The 24,504-nt window shown below is 39.0% G+C and overlaps 1 protein-coding gene across 5 annotated transcripts; it reads left to right on the forward strand.

Moving 5' to 3' along the window:
* Window positions 1-248: 248 nt before the first annotated feature.
* On the forward strand, window positions 249-21,801 carry REST (RE1 silencing transcription factor). 5 transcript variants are annotated; one of them, XM_081048945.1, is made up of 4 exons: window positions 249-621; window positions 2,995-3,898; window positions 9,867-9,950; window positions 16,180-21,801. In XM_081048945.1, the coding sequence occupies exons 2-4, from the start codon at window positions 3,004-3,006 to the stop codon at window positions 18,081-18,083; spliced, it is 2,883 nt and encodes a 960-aa protein (XP_080905071.1). In that variant the 5' UTR covers window positions 249-621; window positions 2,995-3,003; the 3' UTR covers window positions 18,084-21,801. The 5 variants fall into 5 exon arrangements, with proteins under 5 accessions (XP_080905071.1, XP_080905073.1, XP_080905072.1 ...); XM_081048947.1 differs by lacking the exon at window positions 249-621 and adding an exon at window positions 1,120-1,256; XM_081048946.1 differs by lacking the exon at window positions 249-621 and adding an exon at window positions 1,321-1,421.
* The last annotated feature ends 2,703 nt before the right edge of the window (window positions 21,802-24,504 follow it).

Genomic DNA, 24,504 nt, shown 5'->3' on the forward strand with positions numbered 1-24,504 from the left:
TCTATTCTTATGCATGCACGCCAAAGCTAGGGGCTAAACTTTTCTGTTGTTTGTTTATGAAAGAAATCGAGAAAGGGAGAGGGCCTCGCCTCTGTTGGACCTAAGGGCAAGAGTGAGGGGCTGGGCGGATTACAGAGGCTGCCCTTCAGCGTGCCCCCAGCCCAGCCCAGCCCCCGCGCAGCTCTAACCGCTTCGCCACGGGGCGGGGCGCGCCAGACGGCCACGCGCGCGGGCGGCGGAGGGGGCGTGTCCTGCGGGCGCGCGCGGGCGGCGGAGGGGGCGTGTCCCGCGGGCGGCAGCGGCGGCGCGGGCCGGGTGCGCAGCTCAGCCTCCTGTGCTGGAATGTGCGGCTCCCGCGAGCTCGCGGCGCAGCAGCACAGCGAGCGCAGCCGAGGCCCCGGGCCCCACACCCCGGCGGCAGCAGCCCAGACGGCAGGGCCGGAGCCGGCGGCCTGAGCACTCTCTGCAGCCCGACTCCTGGGCCTTCGCGGGCCTTGACGGCCCCGGCGCCCAACTTTTCCACCTTCCCCCTCCCCTCCCCGAAACTCCAGCAACAAAGAAAAGTAGTCGGAGAAGGAGCGGCGACGCTGGGTCCCCAGCTCCTCCTCGCCGGGAGGGCCGGTAAGCGCAGCGGGGGGCTTGGGTTTGGGTCGGGGTGGGGGAGGGCCGGCCGGGCGGCCGAGGCTGCGGCGGCGCCCGCGGGAGGGGGAGGGCGCGGAAGGACGCGGAACGAGGCGCTGTCCAGGGCTGATTTGCAGATACTGTTGCTCTGGCGGCCGCGGCCGCGCCGGGCGGGGGCGAGCGGCCGAGCGGGATCGGGTTACACCAGCTTGGGCCGGGGGCGTCCTTGGGGAGCGGCGCCGTGCCAGGACCCCCTCCCCAGGCGAAGCCGGGCCACCGCCTCCGCGCGGGCCTCGGTGCGCCTCGGGGTCCGGTCCTGAGGCCGAGGAGCTGAGCTGCCGGGGGCCGTAGTCCTGAAACTTCCTCCTCGTCCTCCTGCTGCTCCCAGGTCCCGTCGCAGCCCCTCGCCTGCCCGCCGCCCTCCCGTCCCCCTCCCTCTCCCTCTCGCCGGAAGGCGCCGTGGAGTGCGGCCGGGCGGGTTGAGTCAGCCCCGGGGCCCGGGCGGTTCCGCCAATGGGGCTGGACAGCGATTTCAGCGCTCGGGCGGCTCCGTGGTCGCGGCCCGCCGCGCGCGGCCACCTGGCTGCGGGAGTTGGCGGGGCTGGGGCTCGCGTCCCGCGGGGCGCCGTGGGGGAGTGAGTTCGCAAACTTCCGGGGCGCGAGGGGGCGGTCGGCGCGCGTGGGGGCCCCCGCGGGCGCTCGGGGCCGGACGCCTCCGGAGGGCGCCCGCGGAGCCTCCCCGGCCCTCCGCGGAGGGCGAGCTCGGGGACGGGGAGAGGAGCCGGGACGCCGGCGACGCGGTAACTTTCCTCCCTCTTCCCAGACGCGGGCCCGCGGGCCAGGGAGGGGGCAGCCTCCCCTGGGGAAGACTTGGTCCGGCCCCACGGCGCCTCGAGTCGTCCCCCCTTGCTTTTTTTTTTTTAGTGTTGGGGAGCTCGGGAAAAGCTTCAGGACGAGTGTTGGGGCCACTCCCGTGAATTGGTGTGTGATTGTGTGCGCTGAGCGGGCCGAGCCGAGAGGAAGCGAGAGCGCCCGAGTTTGCAAAGAGCTGCTTTGTGTTTGGTATTTTGAGAAAATGGCCGAATGCCTATTTCAGTCAGGAATGCCGCCGCCGAGGCAGGCGCTGGTGGCAGCAGCACAGAGGAATTCGGGCTGCACGTTGGGCTTTCGGGCTACGCTCCGACGGTCTTCGTAACAAACGTTAAAATTCCCTGAGGGATGGTAGTTAGGGTGTCAGGGATATTGGAAAAGTCGGTGTTGAGTCAATTATCCGGTAGCCCGGGCTGGTAAGTAGTGGGACAGCGTTTGCCCTCGGTTGTGATGGCATTTGGTTCTAACTTTTGTTGGTACGGATAACTCAACCGGTTTGTGTTTATGCACTTCGGTGAAACGGATTATTTTTTTTGTATTTTGGGCTTAACTTTATTATTATGTTTTTTAGTACTTGCCCACTTATCTTGCTTTTTCTTATTTGCAAGGGAACACCTACTTTGAGAATAGCACCTTTTAGGTTGGAAAGGAACCTGGGTTAGACGATCGAAAAAGCCCAACATCTTTTCAAGAAGGTGATCTTGTAATGGCTTCCACTAGACAAGTAGGCCAAGTCAAGCACAATGCAAGAAAGTTGCTGATTGTGGAATTAAGTCGAATGATTATTTACTTAGGGAGTTTGAAAGATTATTTTCATTTGCGAAGTGTTGAATACACCGGGCTTCCTTGATCACAGGAGAAAAGGTCTAATTTTTTTTCTTTTTCAAGTCAGCAGAAAATAAGAAATTAAGAAATTAACTTTTTCACATTCGTTTACTCTTCTGGAATTAGTTGAGTTAATGTGAAATTCAGTTTATTTGACCAGTTATTACAGGCTTCTACTTTTCCAGACATGTTTGTCTGGTTTTTGGGTTTCTCCCCTTTTTGATTCAGACCAATAAACTGTTGAAGGAGGCTAGCAGTTTACTATCCATGTGTTGAATTTTAAAACTAATTTTAATTAACATTAAGAACGAAAGTTAGTGATTTTTTTCTTTTTCTTTTCTTTTTCTTTTTTTTTTTTTTGCATCAGAAAAATTAAAAGTACTTGAGGGGAAGCATGCCAGTGGTAGAACTAATTGATGGGTGAATTATATCAAAACAATGGATAGAAATTTTTCATAGGGGTAATGTAAATTTTTTTGGCGATGCAATAAAGAGAATTCAGAATTACAAAAATATTTTAAAGTCTTAGTCTTAGTAGTTAATGAAGCTCATTGAGTTTAAAGATTATATTGGAAAAGTATTTTTTAAAGTTATGGAGAATTACAGTGATGTGTTGGTTTCAGACCAGTAAAAACTGTGTTTAAACTGCTACTTTTGTGTGTTGTGTTTTGAATTCAGAATACAGTTATGGCCACCCAGGTAATGGGGCAGTCATCTGGAGGAGGAGGACTGTTCAACAGCAGTGGCAATATTGGCATGGCCTTGCCTAATGACATGTATGACTTGCATGACCTCTCCAAAGCTGAACTGGCTGCGCCTCAGCTTATCATGTTAGCAAATGTGGCATTAACAGGGGAAGTAAATGGCAGCTGCTGTGATTACCTGGTTGGCGAAGAAAGACAGATGGCAGAATTGATGCCAGTTGGGGATAACAACTTTTCAGATAGTGATGGAGAAGGACTTGAGGAGTCACCTGAAATAAAAGGTGAACCCAATGGACTGGAAAACATGGGACTGGAAAGTTTGGAACTCAGTGTTGCAGAACCACAGCCTGTGTTTGAGGTTTCAGCTGCTCCAGAAATTTACAACTCGAATAAAGATCTTCCTCCTGAAACACCCGGAACAGAGGACAAATGCAAGAACTTGAAGACCAAACCCTTTCGCTGTAAGCCATGCCAGTATGAAGCAGAATCTGAAGAACAGTTTGTGCATCACATCAGAGTTCATAGTGCCAAGAAATTTTTTGTGGAAGAAAGTGCAGAGAAGCAAGCAAAAGCCAGGGAATCTGGCTCTTCCACTGCAGAAGAGGGAGATTTCTCCAAGGGCCCCATTCGCTGTGACCGCTGTGGCTACAATACCAATCGATATGATCACTATACTGCTCACCTGAAACACCACACCAGAGCTGGGGATAATGAGCGAGTCTATAAGTGCATCATTTGCACATACACCACAGTAAGCGAATATCACTGGAGAAAACACTTGAGAAACCATTTTCCAAGGAAAGTATACACATGTGGAAAATGCAACTATTTTTCAGACAGAAAAAACAATTATGTTCAGCATGTTCGAACTCATACAGGTAAGAGGACCTTTGTTACCCATGTAAGTTCGGCTCCTGATAGTTAATTGAGCGGGTAGTTAAAAATAGTGCTAAAAAGAAGACTCTGGGTTCAAATCCTGGTTCCGTTATTTTCTGTCTTTGACCTTGGACAAATTTTTTAACCTCTGTGTGCTTCAATTTCTCCATGGGAGTAACAGTATACTGTAGGATTAAAGGATTCAGGGAAGGAATATCTGTTAAGCTGAGTGTTATATGGAAGAATATCCAAGAGAAATCAGTGTTCTTCCTAAAATACATATTCTAACAACTTGGGATGGACCATATAGCCAAATTAGACTACCTTTTTTTTTTTTTAGAAGATGTATTTAGTTGGCAGTGAATACGTCTAAGATGAAGTATAGTTTCCCAAAGGAATTGAGAGCTTAGACAAAAAGGAAAAATCCAGTGATTAACCCTTGTGTGACTCCATTTAACAGAAGCCTCAGACTATTTAAAACATTTGACTTGTGGTAATGAATTCCTAAATGGAACAACTGAACTTGTTTCCAAAACATAGAAATTTGAGATGTTAGTTTTTAAAAGATTGGTGGGATTACCACACTTGAAACCATTTTCCTAAGAAAGCAAACATATGTGGAATATGCAACTATTTTTCAGCCAAAAAACAATGTTCAGCATGTTCGAAAGCATACAAGAGGACTCTTCTAATTTATAAGTGCCCTCTATCAAAAAAATAGACCAACCTTAAAAATATGAAAAATTTCAAACATCTCAGAAGTAAAGAGAATGCTACACTGCACCAATATCACCTATACTCAAGTTACCAATATTTTGTCACATTTGGCAATTCATTTTTTAAAATAACAGCTTTATTGAGATATCCCACTACCACACAATTTATCCATTTGAAGTTACAGTTCAAAAGTTTTAGTATATTCATAGGATTGTGCAGCCATCAATACTATCTATTTTAAGACATCTTCACCCCCAAAAGAAACCCCTGTCAGTGGTCGGTCGCTCCCCCGTTACTCTCCAACACCTTAGTTATTCACTTTTAAATTGACTTTTCAAATCTTTGTAATTGGGGGGGGGGGTCTCATTTTTTTTTCAGAGAAATGTTTGTAACTATTGGTAATTAATTTTCACATTTACATTACATTTTCCTGGTAAGAGTTGGTACTTTGGAGGACTGATGACTGGTCTGAACAAAATAGATAAAATAATCTAGTACTGTACTCTGGATCACAAGTGAAAAGGGGCCATAGGATGCTGCTATGGGATGCTGTTTGGATCAGGTCCCTTTTGCAGGCAGGAGTTGTCGCTCTGTAGGACTGAGCCCCACAGGTAAAGTGGGACACAGTGGGGAGGGAAATTGATATTGCTTTGTTGACGTGGTAGACTTAAAACTTGCAGGTAAAATTCCATTGCAAGACAGACTTCTAAGCCCCAGCACATGGCTCCAGTATTTAAAGCTTTAAATCTAGTTGCATAAAACAATTTGTAGTCCCTTTAGAATTTCTTGTGACCTGTGATTTATCTCCATGTTTTGAAACCATTTTATTTCAAAAGTAAAGAAGTTCAAACATTACAAAAATACATAGTCTAGGAAACAAAAGTTATTTGGGAATCCTACCCCATTAATCACTTAACAGTTTAAGTTCAACAAGTTGTTAGACTAAACTAACCTTACAATTCTTAAAACTAATTCCAAATACCACGTATACTTCAACCGTATTCATTTAACATTTCATATTCATTTAACATTTTTTGAAAACCTTGGGGCCTAATTTAGAATTGGCTATAATGTAGAGCTTTCAGGTAACTAGGACGTGGTAAAGTGCTTTTATGTGTACACCTTGATGAAGTCTTACAAATACATATACTGATAATCACCATGTAAGTCAATCAACATAGAGAAAACTACCAGCACCCCACTGCCTTTGTTGTATTAAATTTTGAAATTTGATAACTTCAGACTGTTAATTCACAGAACAATTTAAAATTTTCCCCAAAAAACAAAATGTTTTCAATAATAAATCTAAATTGTCGATTTAAGAACATTTTTAGAAGGAAAAAAAGAAAAGAAAAATGGAGACAACTGGAAAATTTTCAGTATTGGTGTGTATTTCCAGGTTTGTTTTTTGTGTTTTATTTTTTAAAATAAAGGAACTCTACTTTCTGCCATTTCTTAATTTTTTTTATTATAGTGGTATTTTTATCTAGTTACAGTCTAGGGACTAATTTTTAATGGCTGTATTTTATACAGTTAACTGTACCATCTGTTAACTTTTTCTCTGCATTAATATAAGGTTGATATTTTTCACAATAAGGTTACGATTTACATAGCTAACATTGGTTATATGTATCTCATTTAACATTTTAGTGTTAAACATATTTGGTCTTTATGGTTTTAAAAATGGTTTTTCTTAGAATTTCATTTTATTATATATATATATTTTTAATTTTATTTTTTTTTAGATTTTATTGGGGAAGGGGAACAGGACTTTAGTGGGGAACAGTGTGTACTTCCAGGACTTTTTTCCAAGTCACATTGTTGTCCTTTCAGTCTTAGTTGTGGAGGGCGCAGCTCAGGTCCAGGTCCCTCAGCTCCAGGTCCCATTACTGTTACTAGTTGCAGGGGGCGCAGCCCACCATCCCTTGTGGGATTCGAGGAATTGAACTGACAACCTTGTGGTTGAGAGCCACTGGCCCATGTGAGAATTGAACCGGCAGCCTTCGGAGTTAGGAGCACGGAGCTCTATCTGCCTGAGCCACCTGGCCGGCCCTAAAAATGTTTTTTTTAAAGCTATTTCTCCCTATTACCTTATTTGTGATTTTGCAAAAAAAAAACAACAAAACAATTTTAAAACAATTTGGTGTATAAATTCGAAGGATAATATTTTGATTACATAAATTCTGAATATCTGGTATTAAATGCATGGTTCCGGAAAATTTTATTTATGGAAAAGTAAATTAATCTAGTATTGGAGTAGAGATAAGAAATGATAGCGGAATCACTTATTTCTCATTTCTCATTAGGTAGTCTAGTTTTCAGTCACTTATAATAATTGTCTTTTTCTGAATGACCGGTGTTAAAAATTCTTCTATCCTGTGTGAATCTTCAGAACAATCCATCGAAGAAAATAGGGTACTTGATAAAGCCCTTGTTTACTGAGATGAAAACTTCAGGCTTAGGTTTGAAAGCCTGAAGTTGTGTGCCCAGGGTCACGTACAACTGAGATTCAAAGTTCCTAATCTCACTTTATGAGTAATCATCATGATGGGGGCTGAGGATTATTTTAATTTGTGTCTTCAATCAAAAGATTTAAAGTTTTGTGGTTTAGATATTTAACCAGTTAACAAATTGTACTGTAAAAGATGACATTTTTGCCAGTATGTATGACTGAAAAATCACTTGTTTCTCCCCTCCTTTTCTTCTACTTCCCCCCACTATGGTTCAAGCTGTTGTTTCTCAGTCTAGGTGTATAGGACCCTTGGCCCGTGCTGGTATTAAGAGCATTGAGGTCCCCCCCCCCCCTCCTCCCACCCCGAGCTGAGTGAGTCTGTCTCCAGTCGTCTGCTCATGGCAGCTCTCCCTGGTGTTCACCATGGCTGCTCACAATGGCTGCCGGCCGCTCATGCTGGCCGCCACCTGCTCAAGGTAGCCCACGGCAGCCCACTCATGCCAACCTCCGGCTGCTCACGGCAGCCCAGCTCCAGGGAGAGCTGTTGTTCACAGTCTTAGCTGTAGAAGGCGTAGCTCACTGGCCCATGTGGAAATCGAACCGGCGTCCTTGGAGTTAGGAGCACAGTGCTCCAACCACCTGGGCCACCGGGCCGGCCCCACTTAAGTTTTGTAGAGTATTTATGCCTATAGCATAGAATTGCACAGATAGAAGCTATCCTGCTATAAAGAATTTAAAAGTAAATTATCCTTAACTGATTTTTTATGTTAATCTATCTGTAATAGTATTTAATTTTTCTTTCATTAACTTTTGTTTATAACAACTTAGTTGAGATACAATTTGCATACCATACAATTTATTAATACTATGGATTGGCCTGTTTCGGACATTTCATATATATGGAATAGTACAGTATGTGGTTCTATATGCTGCCTTCTTTCACTTAGCATGTTTTCAAGGTCCATCCGTGTTGTGTGTACACTATTTTTCCTTTAATTATCAAATAATGTCTTGTATGGGTACACAGCATTTTGTTTATCCATTGATCAGTTAATGGATATTTGGATTGTTTCACTTTTTGGCTATTATGAAGAATGCTATGAACATTTCACATACAAGTTTTTGTGTGGACAGAAGTTTTTTCTCCCTTGGGTATATACCTAGGAGTGGAATTGCTAGGCCAAATGGTAACTATGTTTAATCATTTGAGGAACTGCCAAATTGTTTCCCAAAGTGGCTGCAGTATTTCACAATCCCAGCAGTGTATAAGGGTTCCAGTTTTTCCCCCTTTTAACCAGTACCTTAACATCTGTCATTTTGATAATAGCTATTCTATGGGGTGTGAAGTCTTCATCTCCTGTCATTTTGATTTGCATTTCCCTCATGGCTGCTAATGATAGTGTGCATCTTTTCATATGCTTCTTGGATTCATTTGTGGATTTTCTTTACAGAACTACATTTAACATTTTAAAAACTCTTAAAATTCTTCCAGGTTGAAGTAGTCATTCTGCTATGAGCTATTTCCAGCTAATCTGTAGCTACCAGCAAATTACAGCTGAATTGTTACTAGGAACACATTTCCTACTCATCACCACATTCTTTTTCCTTTTTTTTGTTACGTCTTTGCTTTTCCTTGTGTCATTCTTTTTATTAGACACATCTGTTACTCTGTCTTACTATACAGACAAAATAATAAGTAATATTTGTTGAGGGCTTTGTGTGCCAGGCACTGTGTTAAATGCTCTGCATGTATAATCTTAATTTAAATTCTCACACTTCTAGGAAGTGAAGGTACTGTTACTTTCATAGATGCAGAAACTTGCCCAAGGTCATAATTATTATCTTGTGTCCAAAGACTAGATGAAACAAATTGTCAAACTTTTTTTTTTTTTAAATCTGTTTTGTGGTTGACAACCCATGCCCCGAAAGAAAAGACACATTTCCTGCCTTTGAATCTTAAATTCTTTAGTACTAAAATTGGCCTCTCGTCTTTAGTTACTCTCAGTCCCTATGGCTTTATGAGTAAAATTTGTTTTGACACTGACCTATTTTATAAAAATTGTATTTATCACTTGAAATTTTTAGCTTAAAGCAACAAAATCCCCACTCAGAAGCATTCTTCCTTTACACTAACAATTTCAAACGGTAGTTTTATCATTTATAAGGATTAAAAAAATTACTCAAGCCATCAGAAAATTTAGGTAGATTTTTCTTTAAAGGATAATTCTAATTTTTAAAAAAATGCCCCTTGATACCGTATGAAGATAATTTCTCATTTTTTACTCTTTAATAAGTAGCAGTACTGTGAAAATTAAAAGGTCTGTGCGAATTGAGAAAGCCAGTGAATGTTCAGCAAAGTTGAAATCATGTAGTTATGTAAATTCTGAATTAAATCATTTACATTTCTTTCTTTTTAAATTTTTTTTATTGGGGAATATTGGGGAACAGTGTGTTTCTCCAGGGCCCATCAGCTCCAAGTCGGTGTCCTTCAATCTAGTTATGCAGGATGCAGCTCAGCTCCAAGTCCAGTTGCTGTTTTCAATCTTAGTCGCAGGGGGCGCAGCCCACCATCCCATGCAGGATTGAACCGGCAACCCTGTTAAGAGCTTACGCTCTAACCAACAGAGCCATACGGCTGCCCCCTAAATCATTTACATTTCTAATACATGATGTAAATTGACTATTTTTCCAGGAATAGGAAAAAAGATTGTTGCGAGAAATTGATTATTGTATATATTGTTAGTGAGAATTGTATTGCCTTATTTTATCATATTTAAACAGTAACGATTATATTTTTGCAGGAGAACGCCCATATAAATGTGAACTTTGTCCTTACTCAAGTTCTCAGAAGACTCATCTAACTAGACATATGCGTACTCATTCAGGTTGGTAAGAAATGAACTTTTGTATCATTTTATAAGGAAATTCTTCTGGACCTGGAATTGGGTCATTATTTATGATTACATTTTTAATATAATTTAGAAATTAGAGTTAAAAATCAGTATTTTATTAGCATAGAGCTGTATTTAAATGGAGATTCTTAACGGAGTCCATTGGTGGAGCTCCTGAGACTGAATATAAATGTATGTGCGCATTACTTCTGGAAGGAGGGTCGTTGATTTCATCAGCTCTTCAGCAAGTTCCATGACTATAAAAAGTTGAACTGGTATCATAGACCAAGGCTGGTTCATAGTTTTTGAACACTCCTACCTTCTTACATTTCTTCCCCAACACAGTATGACACCAAGTTTCATAGTGTGCGGTTGCCAAGCTCCAGAGATTCCTTCTTAGCTTCTCAGGTCTTGAAATTTGGGTTTGTTCTCTTTTGAGAGTTGATAGGGCTTCTGAGGGCTGATTTACGAAAGCCAAACTTGAAATAGTGATGATGTAATCCAGGATAGTAATTTATTCACCTATAATAGATAAAATGCAGGAGTATAACAAGTGGGAGATTTCATCTACTCCGGTGAAATGATTAGGATCACCAACCAGAATTGGTCCCCATTGTCAAGATATGTACATAGGTGGACAAGTTAAAAAGTAAATATTAGCATAGGCGGTGTCTTGAATGGATAATTATTTCATTTTGGCCATGATTGACCCTTGGTGAACTGCCATGTTTGATCATCAGAACAGTTTCCTTCCAGATTTTGAATATATATGTACACCTGTGGGGAGACTGCTAAAATCTTGCTGTTTACACAAGTCTACATAGACCTATAAATTGTTTATAAAACAACTACTTTAAATCTGTACTGTCCTATTGGGTCACCACTAGCCACATGTGGTTATTGAACTTGTGAAATGTGGCTGATTGGAATTGAGATATATAAACTACTAGAATTCAAACAGTATGAAGAAAATGTTAATTTCTATTTTAAAAATATTGATTACATATTGAAATGATACTGGGTATATTGGATTAAATAAATAATACAATTAATTTTACCTGTTATTTTTGCCTCTAATAGCTACTAGAAAACTTACATATTGCTTGCATTTTATTTCTATTCTGCTGTCCTAAGTCAGTGCGATGAGGGAGACTTGAGTATAGTATAGCTTCTGGTTCCAGTAGCTATAAAGGGGTCACATGAGGTACGCTTGCTAGCCTTTCTTGACCCATGTTAATCCACTGTCAGTGTATCGTCCACATCTCCTAAGCTATCGTGTTGGGTCACTTAACCAGAACCTGGTTATATTACTTTTGGGTGCTTCCCACTTTTATTTTCTGAGGGTAACTTGGATGCTGTCTCAAAGGGTAGACATTATGTCCCTTTGATGGCTATGCTCTAATCCTTAAGTAAAAGTTAAGAGCTTTATATGAGTTAACTCATTTTAGTCTTCATAACTATCCTGTAATGTATGAGTATAAGTTCTATTATCCCCATTTTACAAGTGGGGAAACTAAGGTATTGAAGAAACCCACCTTCTGGATTAGTCTTACTACTTTCTCATGGTGTCATTTACTTTTTCCTCTGTTTCTGTGCTTTTTATTATTTGTATGCTGGAAATTAAATGCTTCCTACTTACTTTGTGATGTTTCATTTGACGTCATATTTGGTTGACCTGTTATTAGTGTTGCTGGGTCGCTGGATTAGAATGAGTTGTATTTTTTTCATTGAATTTATAAGTATCTATGGTGTTTTACACTAGTCAGTAATCTTTGAACGATTTTGAGTTTGGTAAACTGTTATCTTTTGAATTTTATTTTTTAAAGATTTTCAGTAGTTGCTGTTTGTTAACAGTACAGCAAGACTTTTAAAAGTCTCTTAAATAATGAGTAGTAGCTACTATTTCTTGTATGCATGCTGGGATTTGTTATCTCTAATCTTAGTACTCCAAAAATACTTAATCCCAGTTTGTAGATTAGAATACATGTTTAGAGAGGATAAATGCTTTATGTAAGGTTGTCATGTTTCCAGATTAGAAGAGCTAGGATTTGGCCTTAGACTCCCCCACTCTCCCACTTTCAGTTATCAACAGTGTTAGAAACATGGCTCAGAGCTACTGCGCAATGAAATGGGAACCAGTGTATTGAGAGCAGAACCATTGTCTTTTAGTGGATGCCAAGAGTTTGAGTTGCAACAGGAAACAAACATGGTTAGTTTATTCTGTGTCTGAGTGTGCTGAATTATTTTCAGCAGATACTATATTTTAATACTTGTAATAGATATTACTGATAATACTTGGAATAAAGTGAAAGTAAGTTAGGTCAACTTGGGGAGACAGTGTTTCTGATTGGGTTGCGTGAATGTCTTGGGTGTCTTGTCTATAGTCTGGAGTCTAATCCAGATCACCTTGGGCATTTTGGTTCCTCGCTCATGAGAATGTTATTTTATGGAAGAGAAGAATGTGCTCAGTCTCTTATTTCTGGAAGAGATTAGCATCTGCTGAGTTGGTACATTTAGCTACACTGACGAAGAGATTGGTTTATAAGGCAAAACCACCTTGGTTATTTACTTGGAGCACCTCTATCCACAGGGTAGGTCTTCACAGGCCAAATAAGGGATCAGAATGTGGGTTTGGTGAAAAAGAAAATTGGATATTGGCGAAAATACAGACACACTAACCTAATCTGGTGTTATTCTCTATTTTATTGGTGTTTCTACTTAACGGTCATAGAGTATCCTTACCTGGGTAGTCCTAGAGACACTGACATTATCCTCAGCTCTCCCTTTTCTGTTCTCAGTGGAGATGCTTCCATTTCATCCTGGATGAAATTATTTTGTACTGGGTGAAATACACATACCGTGTTTCCCTGAAAAGAAGACCTAACTGGAAAATAAGCCCTAGCATGATTTTTCAGGATGATATCCCCTGAACATAAGTCCTAATATGTCTTTTGGAGCAAAAATTAATATAAGACCCGGTCTTATTTTTGGGGAAACACGGTAGTTTGCATTTGCCATTATGATATTTTTGTGTATATTACAACGGCTAGTTCTCCATCCTGCTAGCATATGTTTGTTTGCAATAATTTCTGATCATGAGCATAATGGATGTTTGTTAAAGGGAATTAAAAACTTGCCAAGTTCCACCTCCATTTATTGCTTTTTAAGATAGAAAATTTTGTTATTCAGCAGTGAATGTATTTTCCTTTCACCAAGTATTTGATTCTTGTGGAGGCAGTATTTTAATAGCTGGGCTTATTTGAAAGATTTTATGGTTTGAGACTCTGTGAATTCTAGAATAATTTTTTAAAGCTATTTTATTGAAGTTTAATTTGCACACATAAGATACACACATCTTAAGTAGACTGCTCAGTGACCTTATGTATGTTTTAACCTATTTGACTACCGCCCAGATGAAGACATGGAACATCTCTGCCACCCTCAGAAAAATTTCCTCTTTACCTTTTCCAGTCAGTACCCCTATAGTCTTCCCCCACAAATTCTCTTCTCAGAAAGACATTATTCTATTCTGTAAAATGTTTTTGAGATTTATCCCATGTTGTATTATCAGAACTTGGTTTTTATTGCTATAAGTAGTAATCAATTGTGTGCCCCTATTTATTCTTTAATTAGAAATTTCCCTTGCTGTTCTTTCTGGATGATTCTTCCCCCCCACTCCGGTTCAAGCCGTTGTTTCTCAGTCACAACTCCCTGGCCCATGCTGGTATTAGGAGCCTTGCATTTCCCCCCTCTCCCGCCCTGCTGAGGCAGTCAGTCGCCAGTCGTCCGCTCATGGCAGCTCTTGTGGGTCACTCATGCTGGCTGCTGGCCACTCAGGCTGTCCACCGGCGGGCGGCTCCTAGCGGCACTCGGTAGCCCACGGCAGCACACAGCAACCCATGCTGACCTCCGGCTGCTCAAGGCAGCCCGGCTCCAGGGAGAGCTGTTGTTTACAATCTTAGCTGTAGAGGGTGCAGCTCACTGGCCCATGTGGGAATCGAACCGGCGACTTCGGCATTAGGAGTATGGCTCTCCAACCACCTGGTGCACCAACCACCTGAGCCACCTGGCTGGCCCTCTGGATGATTCTTGATAAGAACATGGGAGGCTTGTAAAAAAAAAAAATCTTTTCCCTTTTGAATTTGCCTTACACCTATAAATTAATTTGGGAAGAATAAAATAGACATTTATAAAGATGAAAAACAGGTAAATATCACTAGAATTGGAAAAGGGAGTTAAGTTAAAAGCCATTGGTACAGGGCAAAAGGATTTACATTTAGCTAGGTAATATAAACTGACATTTTGATGAATAGATATTCTATGTAATACAAGCAAGATTTTATGGCAATAAAATGAAAATTGGGAGAGGGGAATGAATGGAGCAAGTAAATTATGCCATCAGATTTTAAATAAGTTCATACATCCTCCCATTCCCTGACCATTTCATAGGTGGGAACTTGTACCTTGATTGATTCCTGCTCTGTAAATACTCTCATTCACTAGGGATTTTAAAATGGTGCTATTTTCATTAAAATTATTTTATTAGTTCCCTTTATTTTCATAAGGAGACAAACTCCATCCGCTGTTTATTTACTCAGAAGTAGGGTTTATATAGAAAGACAGGATAAACATGTGACTCCCCCCACACACACTTGTTTTTAAAACCCATGCTAAAAATTAACCAGGTCATTGTAAAAGTGATGAATTACAGGTAACGCATATTGACTGCCTGGCTATCTTCCCTATACTAAGTGTTTGATATGGATGAGATTATTTACAGCTCACAACAGTCAAGAATATTTTACAGGTGAGGAAATTGAGCCTTAGGGAGTTTTCAGTACCTTGTTCAAGATCTCACAGTAAGTTGCAAAGCCCATATTTGATCCTCTAGATAGTCTTACTCCAGAACAAGTTCTTTACTATTATGCCACCTGTCTTTCTCTAGTCTGTGTATAAGTTAACCAAATGTTTGTCTGCGTTGAAGTCATTCACTGGAGACAACAAGATAAAGTACTAATAGAGCAATGTATCATGTTGTAGAAACCTATTATGAATCTGTTAGTGAACTGACATGGGAAAGAGTTGTTGTCTAGTTAGCTAGCTGCATACCTTGATAAGTACTTGTTTTTATGTCTTTTATCATCAGACATTTTCTAATCGTGTAAAGCTTACCATCTGCGTGGTTTTACTTAATGTCTGAGTAGTTTTATTTAATGAAAATAAGATTTGATATGAATTTCAGAATGTTTGAGAGATGAATTTTCATAAATGTCAATTTCCATTTTTCTGCTATGCATTCCAATGGACCAGTGGGGTATGGATACCACTTGGTAATATTTACTAGAGTGTGATCTAGATGGGTATGTATTCAGGTAGAATGTGTTAACTCTTACGCTTTTAATTTGGGGGTGGGTGTTGTTCTGGTTCTGTATGTACCTGTGGTTTTGACTTTGTTTGCTTATTTTACATACCATATCTATTTGTATGCCCCTTCTCATTTGCCTAGTTTCTTTGTCCATATATGTTTTAGAAGAAGGTTGGGGGAAAATCAAGAAAAGGTTTCTGACTTGGCTATATTTTTGCTTTAAAATAGCAACTTTGGCATTGGAAAAATTTGCTGAATGAAGCTTGACTCAGTTCTTATCACAATGGATAAAAGGGTTAAATTGAAAGAAAAAGCTCTTTGCTCCCTGAGACTAAAGCAGTGTTTTAAAACTTTTGTCCTGAAGGTATGGGAGAGTAGCTTAGAGTATAAGATACATTTCTTTGAAGTTTCAAGATTTATTTTAAAAATATGTGAATTTTATATTCCATTTCATTGTATGTTTGGTTTAACTAAACATAAACAGATTTAAAATTATCTTTTCTTCTTTCAGTGCCCTTGCCCCAAAATTACATCCAGAGCTCAACTGTTATGACTTTGCCAAGTAATTGTGTTACTAGCAAATCTTTGCTCTATAACAGTACTTGAGAGCCCTAGCTTGATCAACTTTTTAGATGATGGCTAACTGTGAGAATTATTTTTTTCATTTGGTTTGAGAATCAATGTCAAGGGATAGAGAAAAGATATACAAATAAATATGGTAAATGTAAAGTGCATGAAACAGTCTTCAATAGTTTTTGTGGGTTTTTTTTGTTTACATACATCCAGTTCCTTGTATTTTAATAAAATCTTGAATTCATTTCTTAATCTATGTCTTTAATGTCTTTTGTTTACCTTAAGGTGAGAAGCCATTTAAATGTGATCAGTGCAGTTATGTGGCCTCTAATCAACATGAAGTAACCCGCCATGCAAGACAGGTTCACAATGGGCCTAAACCTCTTAACTGCCCACACTGTGACTATAAAACAGCAGATAGAAGTAACTTCAAAAAACATGTAGAGCTACATGTTAATCCACGGCAGTTCAATTGTCCTGTATGCGATTATGCAGCTTCCAAGAAGTGTAATCTTCAGTATCATTTCAAATCTAAGCATCCTACATGTCCTAATAAAACAATGGATGTCTCAAAAGTGAAACTAAAGAAAACCAAAAAGCGAGAGGCCGATTTGCCTGATAACAATAATACCAATGAAAAAACAGAAACAGAGCAGACAAAAATAAAGGGGGATGTGGCTGGAAAGAAAAATGAGAAGTCTGTAAAAGTGGAGAAAAAAGATAACGTTTCAAAAGAGAAAAAGCCTTGTATTAATGCTTCAATCCAAGTGACTACCAGAACGCGCAAATCAGCAATGGAAACTAAAGAGATGGATGTGCATACTGGAAATAATTCAGAAAAAACGTGCAAAACCAAGAAAAGCAAAAGGAAGATGGAAACTGAAGCCCATTCCTTACAAGATCCTATTAATGATGAGGAACCTGTGACAAAAAAGAAAAAGAAGACAGAAAGCAAATCCAAAAATAGTCAGGAAATGCCAAAGGGTGAAAACAAAGTAGAGGAGAATAAAAAGCAAAATGCTTGCATGAAAAAAAGTACAAAGAAGAAAACCCTGAAAAATAAATCAAGTAAAAAGAGCAGCAAGCCTGCTCAGGGGGAGCCTGCTCAGAGGGAGCGTGCTCACGGGGAGCCTGCTCAGGGAGAGCCTGTTCAGACAGAGCCTCAGACAGAGCTTCCGCCTGCCATGGAGCCTCCTCAGGTGGGGTCTGCGCAGACAGAGCCTCCTCCCATGGAGCTTGTTCAGAAGGAGCCGGTTGAGATGGAGGAGCCTCCTGCTGTGGAGCCTCCTGCTCCTCCTGTGGAGCCTTCTTTTCACGAGGAACCAAGTCCCAAAAAGTCTCCTCGAAAAGATAATAAAAAGGAAAAGTCTAACGTGAATGAAATGGCACGGAAGGAGCAAGTCCTTATTGAAGTTGGCTTAGTGCCTGTTAAAGACAGCCAGCTTCTAAAGGAAAGTGCAGGTGCACAGGATCTCTTAGCTCCATCACCACCGCTGCCAAAAGAAAACTTAAAAGAAGAGGAATCAAAAGACCAAAAATTATTCACCCAAGGCGAAGAAAATAAAGAAACTCCTCTTCAAAAAGTAGAAGCAGAAGGGGCAGATAAGAGTCTAGTTGGTCCTGCTCCAGTTATCAAGGAATCTGCCAATATTTCATCCTCTGAACAAAACTCGAATATGCCAGAGGGTGAAACTTTAGATGGTGAACATCAGGCTGACACGAGGCTTTGTGGAATGGATATGGATACTGATGAAAACAAAACAGAGAATCCCCCTGGTAAAGACTCAGCAGTTGAAGAACCAGTTTTGCCCCTGCTTCTTCCCCTACCAACAGAAAAAGAAGAAGCAGTGTCCAAAACTGCTGTGGCATCGTCTCCTGTTACCATGGCAATACATGAGTCTCAGGAGATGGATGAAGATGAAGGCATCCACAGTCATGATGGAAGTGACCTAAGTGACAACATGTCAGAGGGTAGTGATGATTCTGGATTGAATGGGGCTCGGCCAATTCCACAAGGAACTAGTAGAAAAAATGCAAAGGAAGCCTTGGGAGTCAAAGTGGCTGAGGGGGATTTTGTTTGTATCTTTTGTGATCGTTCTTTTAGAAAGGAAAAAGATTATAGCAAACACCTCAATCGCCATTTGGTTAATGTATACTTCCTTGAAAAAGCAGCTAAAGGGCAGGAGTAATTAAACTTTGGAAAAGGCTTCAGTTCTTAGTTTGTAAGGTTGCTTACATTTTATATTCATTTATAGTAGTAGACAACCTTTTATTTTAAAAATTGCTTTAATTAGTGTCCAATGTTGATTTTTAAGTAGCACTCTTTTCCTTAGGACTCTATAAGTATTGTATAAATTTTAGCAAATCCAAGGGAGTTAGTGTACTAAACCAGCAGACAGCTAAATCTGTTAGCTTATGCGTTTAATAGAAACAAGGAGGCCAAGGTGGTATTATAGCAGTCTGTTGCTTTGTCTAGCTATAACTTGTCAGCCCCCCCCCCCCCCCCCGTCTGTCTTCCTGTTTGAGTTTAGTTTATTCTTAGTCCTTGTGTAGCTCTATAAAAATTGGCATACTTAAATAGCAAATTACTTGAAGAATTTGCCTGCTTTATATAAAGTTAGCACTTTAAAATTTTTTTAGATATGAGAAGAAACATTTAAATTGAAGAAAAACTCTCCCAACAATGGACATTGTTTCAGTCCAGGTATTTACTTCCTGAGTTTTGATCAATATTTCTTATTTGTGTATGTTAATCGTCATAAAAACAATGATTTTGGTGTGTTTTTTTTATTTTGGTGCTTTAATGGCTTAAGATGTTGCACATTGTTTTTTTGTGTTTTTTTTTAACCTATGCAGTTAAATTTTTCTAGAAATAGCATTTGTGTTGAACAGTAACACTTTATACATATATATGCATGTTTATTTTGTCCTCTTTGGAGGAATGCTTTTAGTCTCGTTTGCAAAAGGGCAGTTTTCTTTTTCCTTTGCTGCAATTGTCTTTTTTGCAGAATATTAGTGTGTGAAAGTTTGTGAGCAAATGAAACATGCAGGTTCAATTCATTGATTTTGATTTTCACATCTTATATCTATGCCAGAATCTGTATTTCATGTTATTTATTTTAAATGGATGTAGTAAATTCACAGCTCTCAGTTTGCAGGTAAATAAACCACTAGGCTCTATATCGAATGGATTTTTATCTCAAATACCAACCACCAGTAAAAGTTTTTTGGCCTGTTTTAGTATAGCTATTTCTTAAATGTACAGTCATATCTTTGAAGAAAAGAGCTGTATTGTGATATTTCGACACTGCAAACCTGGAATTAGAAGACTTAGTTACTCCTTTAAGCTATACAGAATATCAGTCGTGAGATTCCAAAGCCATAGCAATTATATGGAAAACCTAGGATGAGAAAGATAGTATTGAGTGCTGGTAGACCAGCTGCTACTTCCTATGAATACAGTGAAAAACGCTGGCGAAACTTAAATACAGTCCAGATTTTAAAATCACACTTTCTCAGGGATCTCCACAAACTAGTGGGTTTCCTGGCTGTCCCTGTGACAGCCTTTTTCTACAGGTGAGGCCTCAAATGAATTGCAGCTGAATTATCCTGGTGTTGCTTTGTGGACACTGTATGAAAAAGAGTGTGTACGCCCAAACTAGTTTGGTAGATTCTTTGGCCAGATGCCAAAACTATGAAAGAATCCAACATAGGATTTTTTTGCTGATAGTAGTTATTCATTGCAGCAAAAATAAAGTGTGATCCCAATAGGGAATCTTTTGAACAATTTCCTATTTTCTATTCTGAAATAACCACTTTATATGTCATTGATTTTCTTTTATCTGGTGATCTCTTTGAGGCGCAGGTTTCAGAATTTGGCAGTGCAACATGAAAAAGATTAGGAAAAGCATTGATGAAGTGTGGGTGGAAAACTTGTTAAAAATCTGAGAGTGAAGTTTAAGTTAAAAGACATTTGAACTTTGAATTGACTGGGAGACCAAAGATTCAAAGAAGATTCTCTCAAGACATGAGGAGTAAGTTGTGTGTTCATGGTGTGTGTTTTGTGTGCATGAATGGGAATTTGTAATTGTTGAATTCTAGGCTCCGACAATCATTGTCAACAGAAGATCAAGCTGCAGATATTTATGTTTTAAAATTTAAATTATAAAGCTAGTTAAATCTTTCTAACAACTAGTTTTAATGTTCATGGGTACATATTATGTAAGTTACCTTTTACATTATATATGAAAAGATTCATGCTAAGTACCAATTGGAGATTGTGAATCAGTTTGGGGAAGAGGTTTTTGAGGATTCTTTCATACTACAAAAGAAAAAAATTGACTTCTGGGGAATTGGACTGATTTTCTTATCTAGTATTTTAAGACTAGAATGCTAAAAACAAAACTATGAAGGAAATTAAAAGCCCCTTATTAAATTGATCTGTGAAAACATTGTTACTGGAAATTGAGTAGGACTTGAGGCGTTTCTTCCAGAAAACAAGGACTTGATTGTCAGGCCTATATTAGGTTCTGAACCTTAATGCCATGTATTTGTACTTATTAAAAATTGTTTCAATGAAAAGCGTATTAATAATAGGAACTCTTGGTCTAGTTGGGAGTTCTTCCATTTGAAAAAATGTGATATTTGCATGGAACTGTTTGAATCTTTTTGTTTTCTCAGTTTCCCCTCCACTGGATAGAATTAAAGCTAGAATTTTCCCTTTTGATAAAGGAATAAAAAATGAACATGTTATTTGTAAATTGATGTTTAGTAACTAGAGATAAACTTGAAATACTAGAATATGTTATACCCTAATCCTAGGTAGTCTTATCAAAATGTATCTCTTAACTATCATTTGAATCTATATTTACATTGTTTTTCAAGATACTTTAAGTTATATTTTTTCCTCTTTTCTGAGCTGCTTTGGGGCTACTTTTTTTTAAAAAATTGAAGTGTAATGCATAAGGGGCAACATATTTTGGATAAAGTTTCTTATAACTGGCCTCTTTTCAGAGCTGCTTCTTTGGGGCTTTTTTTTTTTTTTTTTTTTAATTGAAGTGTAATTCACAAGGGGTAACTTTTTTTTTTTTCCTTTGAATAAGGCTTCTTAAAACTATGGCTGGATGTTTTGCTCTAGTCTTCCAAGAAGGGCCATTTTATTTTTCAGTCATTTCTGAAGTCATGTGTCTTGAACTTTGGGGCCTATTTTGCATATGAGCTCTAATACATATTTAAACCCAAGTAGACCTCATCACATGTCACACCATGAATGTTGACAATGGAAGGACTACTTGTAGTATAATATCAGTTCTGGACTGAAAAGCTGGGGAAGAAACGTAATTTTTTTTTTTTTTTTTTTTTTGCATAAACGGAAAAGCAGCTAGTGTGGAGTTTCCTTGTTGACCTCAGCAGATGAACTGAACTGATAGTGTTCATTCAGATTCAGGAAATTATCTGAATCTTGGTTTGTGTAGATTTGCAATCTACATGCAATGTTAACTAAATCAGATAACTTTTACAGTTTCACATGTGTACATAGGCTCTCCCCACCTTTTTCAGCATACACTAGTTAGTGAACTTTGTAAACTGGCATTGAAACATTGCAACAACATTTTGTTACGCCAATTTTATAATTTTACAGTGCAATACGTGTTATTTTTCAGAGACAAACCAAAGGTTAATTTCTCAAGGTTCTTGCTACCTGCTTTAGCAGCATTTGGTGGAGGATCTTTTATATACATTTGTAATAGATGAAAAAATAAACCAGATTGCAAATCTTTTTTTTTTTTTAATGCTTAAGCCATGTACCAAGATTTTGGTCCAAATTGTGTAGAATAAGTTAAACTTAAATTGCATTCTATTAACCAATATGAGTGTATTTCTGTAAGCATAGTTATGTTGAAATAAAGTTTTAAAAAGCATATTATGCCTTTGTTTATTATTGGTACATTAAGTATCCAGGAGGCCAATTTTATTTTGCCAGAATTGCAAGTGTATTAATAATTTTGTAAATTATTTCTAGATAACCCATAGTAGGCAGAAAGTTCATGGCAATCTTTGTTGTTTGGGGTAACAATCCAGTGGCTAGTAGTCCAAAGCATATCTTCCTATACTCTGCCTTGTCAGGGGTGGAGGTGAGGGAGAAGTAACAAAAGGACAATTCGTAGAAGGTTTTACATAGTAATTTTTTCCCAATCACAGGTCCTCTTCACAGTTTTAACGTATGTGTCCCTTCTCAGTGGCAGGTGTCATGTTAGTAAATTTTGATTCACAGATACGGAAAGATGCATTAAAGGAAAGATAAATTGAGTTACATTGAGTGTTCACTGGGTGCCGGGGCACTCTTGAGGATTTTTACAGTATTTAATAGAAATTTGAGAAGAAAATGAAACTTGGGAAAGTGATAAACCATCTTCTTAGTAAGGTTTTGCTTCTTTTGTTAATGGAAATACACACTTGAACTTAGGTGTTTTTGTGAAGGTAAGGAAAGGGAGTTGGAGAAACCTCTCTGGCTATGCAAAGCAACTGGATTTGCATTCTGTCCTGATGCAGTGAGTGACCTGGAATGTCCTGAGTCTTAAGAAAGAATGGATATCTCAAATTTGAATTGATAAGAGTGATCCACCCTGTTTGCTCTCCTTATCAGCAACAAAGAAAAATGAATTTCTAAGCATTTATTTTATTGGCACAATAGAGTCAATGACAAGGAGTTTGGAAGTGTCTGTCTGACTAAGGACATATGGGGAATTTATCTTGAATATATAAATGCTGCTTATGTCCGATTTGGTTTGTTACTATCAATGAATCAGAATGATTATAAGTGTCTTTCTGCAGTCCCTTGCTGCTACTTTCCCAGAGGCTTACCCCATCATGATTTTACCCCATCAAGCACCTAAAACCACATCTGGCCTTTAGTAAGGTGAAGAGTTAATTGCCTAGGTCAAGAATTGTGTGTGTGTGATCTGTGTGTTTCTCCATGTTTTCAACTAATGGATATACAATGGTAGTTTTACCGTATTGTAAAAATTCTGATAGTGCAGAAATCTCTTAGTTTATAGGCAGACGAAGGTGTTTTTCTGGATGCCTTAACATTAACAAGACAAGGAAAGTCAACCCAGGTACCATGTTTTCCCGAAAATAAGACCTAGCCGGACAATGAGTGCTAATGCGTCTTTTGGAGCAAAAATTACAGTAAATCCCGGTCTATGTTTTATAAGACCGGGTCTTATTTTACTATAAGTAAAATAAGTCTTATGGTAAAATAAGACTGGGTACTATTGTAATTTTTGCTCCAAAAGACACATTAGAGCTCATTGTCCGGCTAGGTCTTATTTTCGGGGAAACACGGTAGTGGAAATAGCAAATCTTGAGAAAGACTTGAAGAAACTATTTTGAACAGGGTTCATCCCCAGGCAAACATTGATTTGCTCTGTCACTATACATTAGTTTGCATTTCCTAAAATCTAATATTGAATCATATAATATGTACTCTTTTTTTTTATCAGTCTTATTTCACTCAGTGTAATTATTTTGAGATTAATTGATGTAACATGTATCAAGAGGGTTTTTTAATTTTTATTTTTTTCCATACCTGAGTAGTATTTCAGTGGATAGATTTATCCATTCACTTATTGGTGGACATGTGTGTTGTTTCCAGATTTTGGCTGTTACAAATAAAGCTGTTACGAATAAAAAACAGAAAGAAAAGAAAGAGAAAAGAATTCAAACTTACAGTGAAGTTGGCAGGAACAGTATCCTGAAATCTAGTATACCCTTTTCATTTGGATTCACCACTCTTACTTGCTTTCTGTGTGTTTTCTGTATGTTTCTGTATGTTGTATATTTGTTGAACTACCAGAAATTAACTTGTAGGCATACCCCTTTGTCTCTGAATATTTGTTTGTAATTCCTAAGGATAAGGGCATTCTCTTGCACAACTACACTATATTTATCAAATTCAGGACTTTTAAGGTTGGTATAGCATTTTATATACACTCTGTTCAAATCGTGCCAAATGTCTTAATAACTTAAAACAATTTCCCTGCTCCTAATCACCTATTGCATTTTGTTGTCACATCTCTTCATTTTTCTTTAAGTTGAAACAATTCCTTTTTGTTCTTAACTTAAGAGTTTGAAGAATGCATGCCAACTGTTTAAAGAATGTTCCTTAATTTGGATTATTCTAGTGGTTTCCTCATGCTTTTGGTTATGCATTTTGGCAGGAATACAAAAGTGGTGCATTATGTCAGAAGGCACCTAATGTCAGTTTATCTCATTGGCTGTGTTAACTTTCATTATTTGGTCAAGGTGTTGTCCCCCTGATTTCTCCACTGTAAAGTTATTTTTTCCCTTTATAATTAATACTCTGCGGGCGGATACAGTGAAACTCTCTTATTCTTCAACAAACCTAATATTTTAGCATCGGTTGATTTTTGCTTGACTCTATCATACCGTTTATGCTAGCTGGTATTCCGCTACCTAGAAGAGCTTTCCCCAAGAGACCCAGGTTCTCTTGTTCCTTTCATGTGTAATCTGACAGTTATTCACTTTACTGCCGTTCAGCCAGTGTGTGTGTGGGGTGCTCTTTCCAGCTGCCTTAAAGGACAATTC

The sequence above is a fragment of the Rhinolophus hipposideros genome (genome assembly GCF_964194185.1).
Source record: "Rhinolophus hipposideros genome assembly, chromosome: 1".
Taxonomy (NCBI): domain Eukaryota; kingdom Metazoa; phylum Chordata; class Mammalia; order Chiroptera; family Rhinolophidae; genus Rhinolophus; species Rhinolophus hipposideros.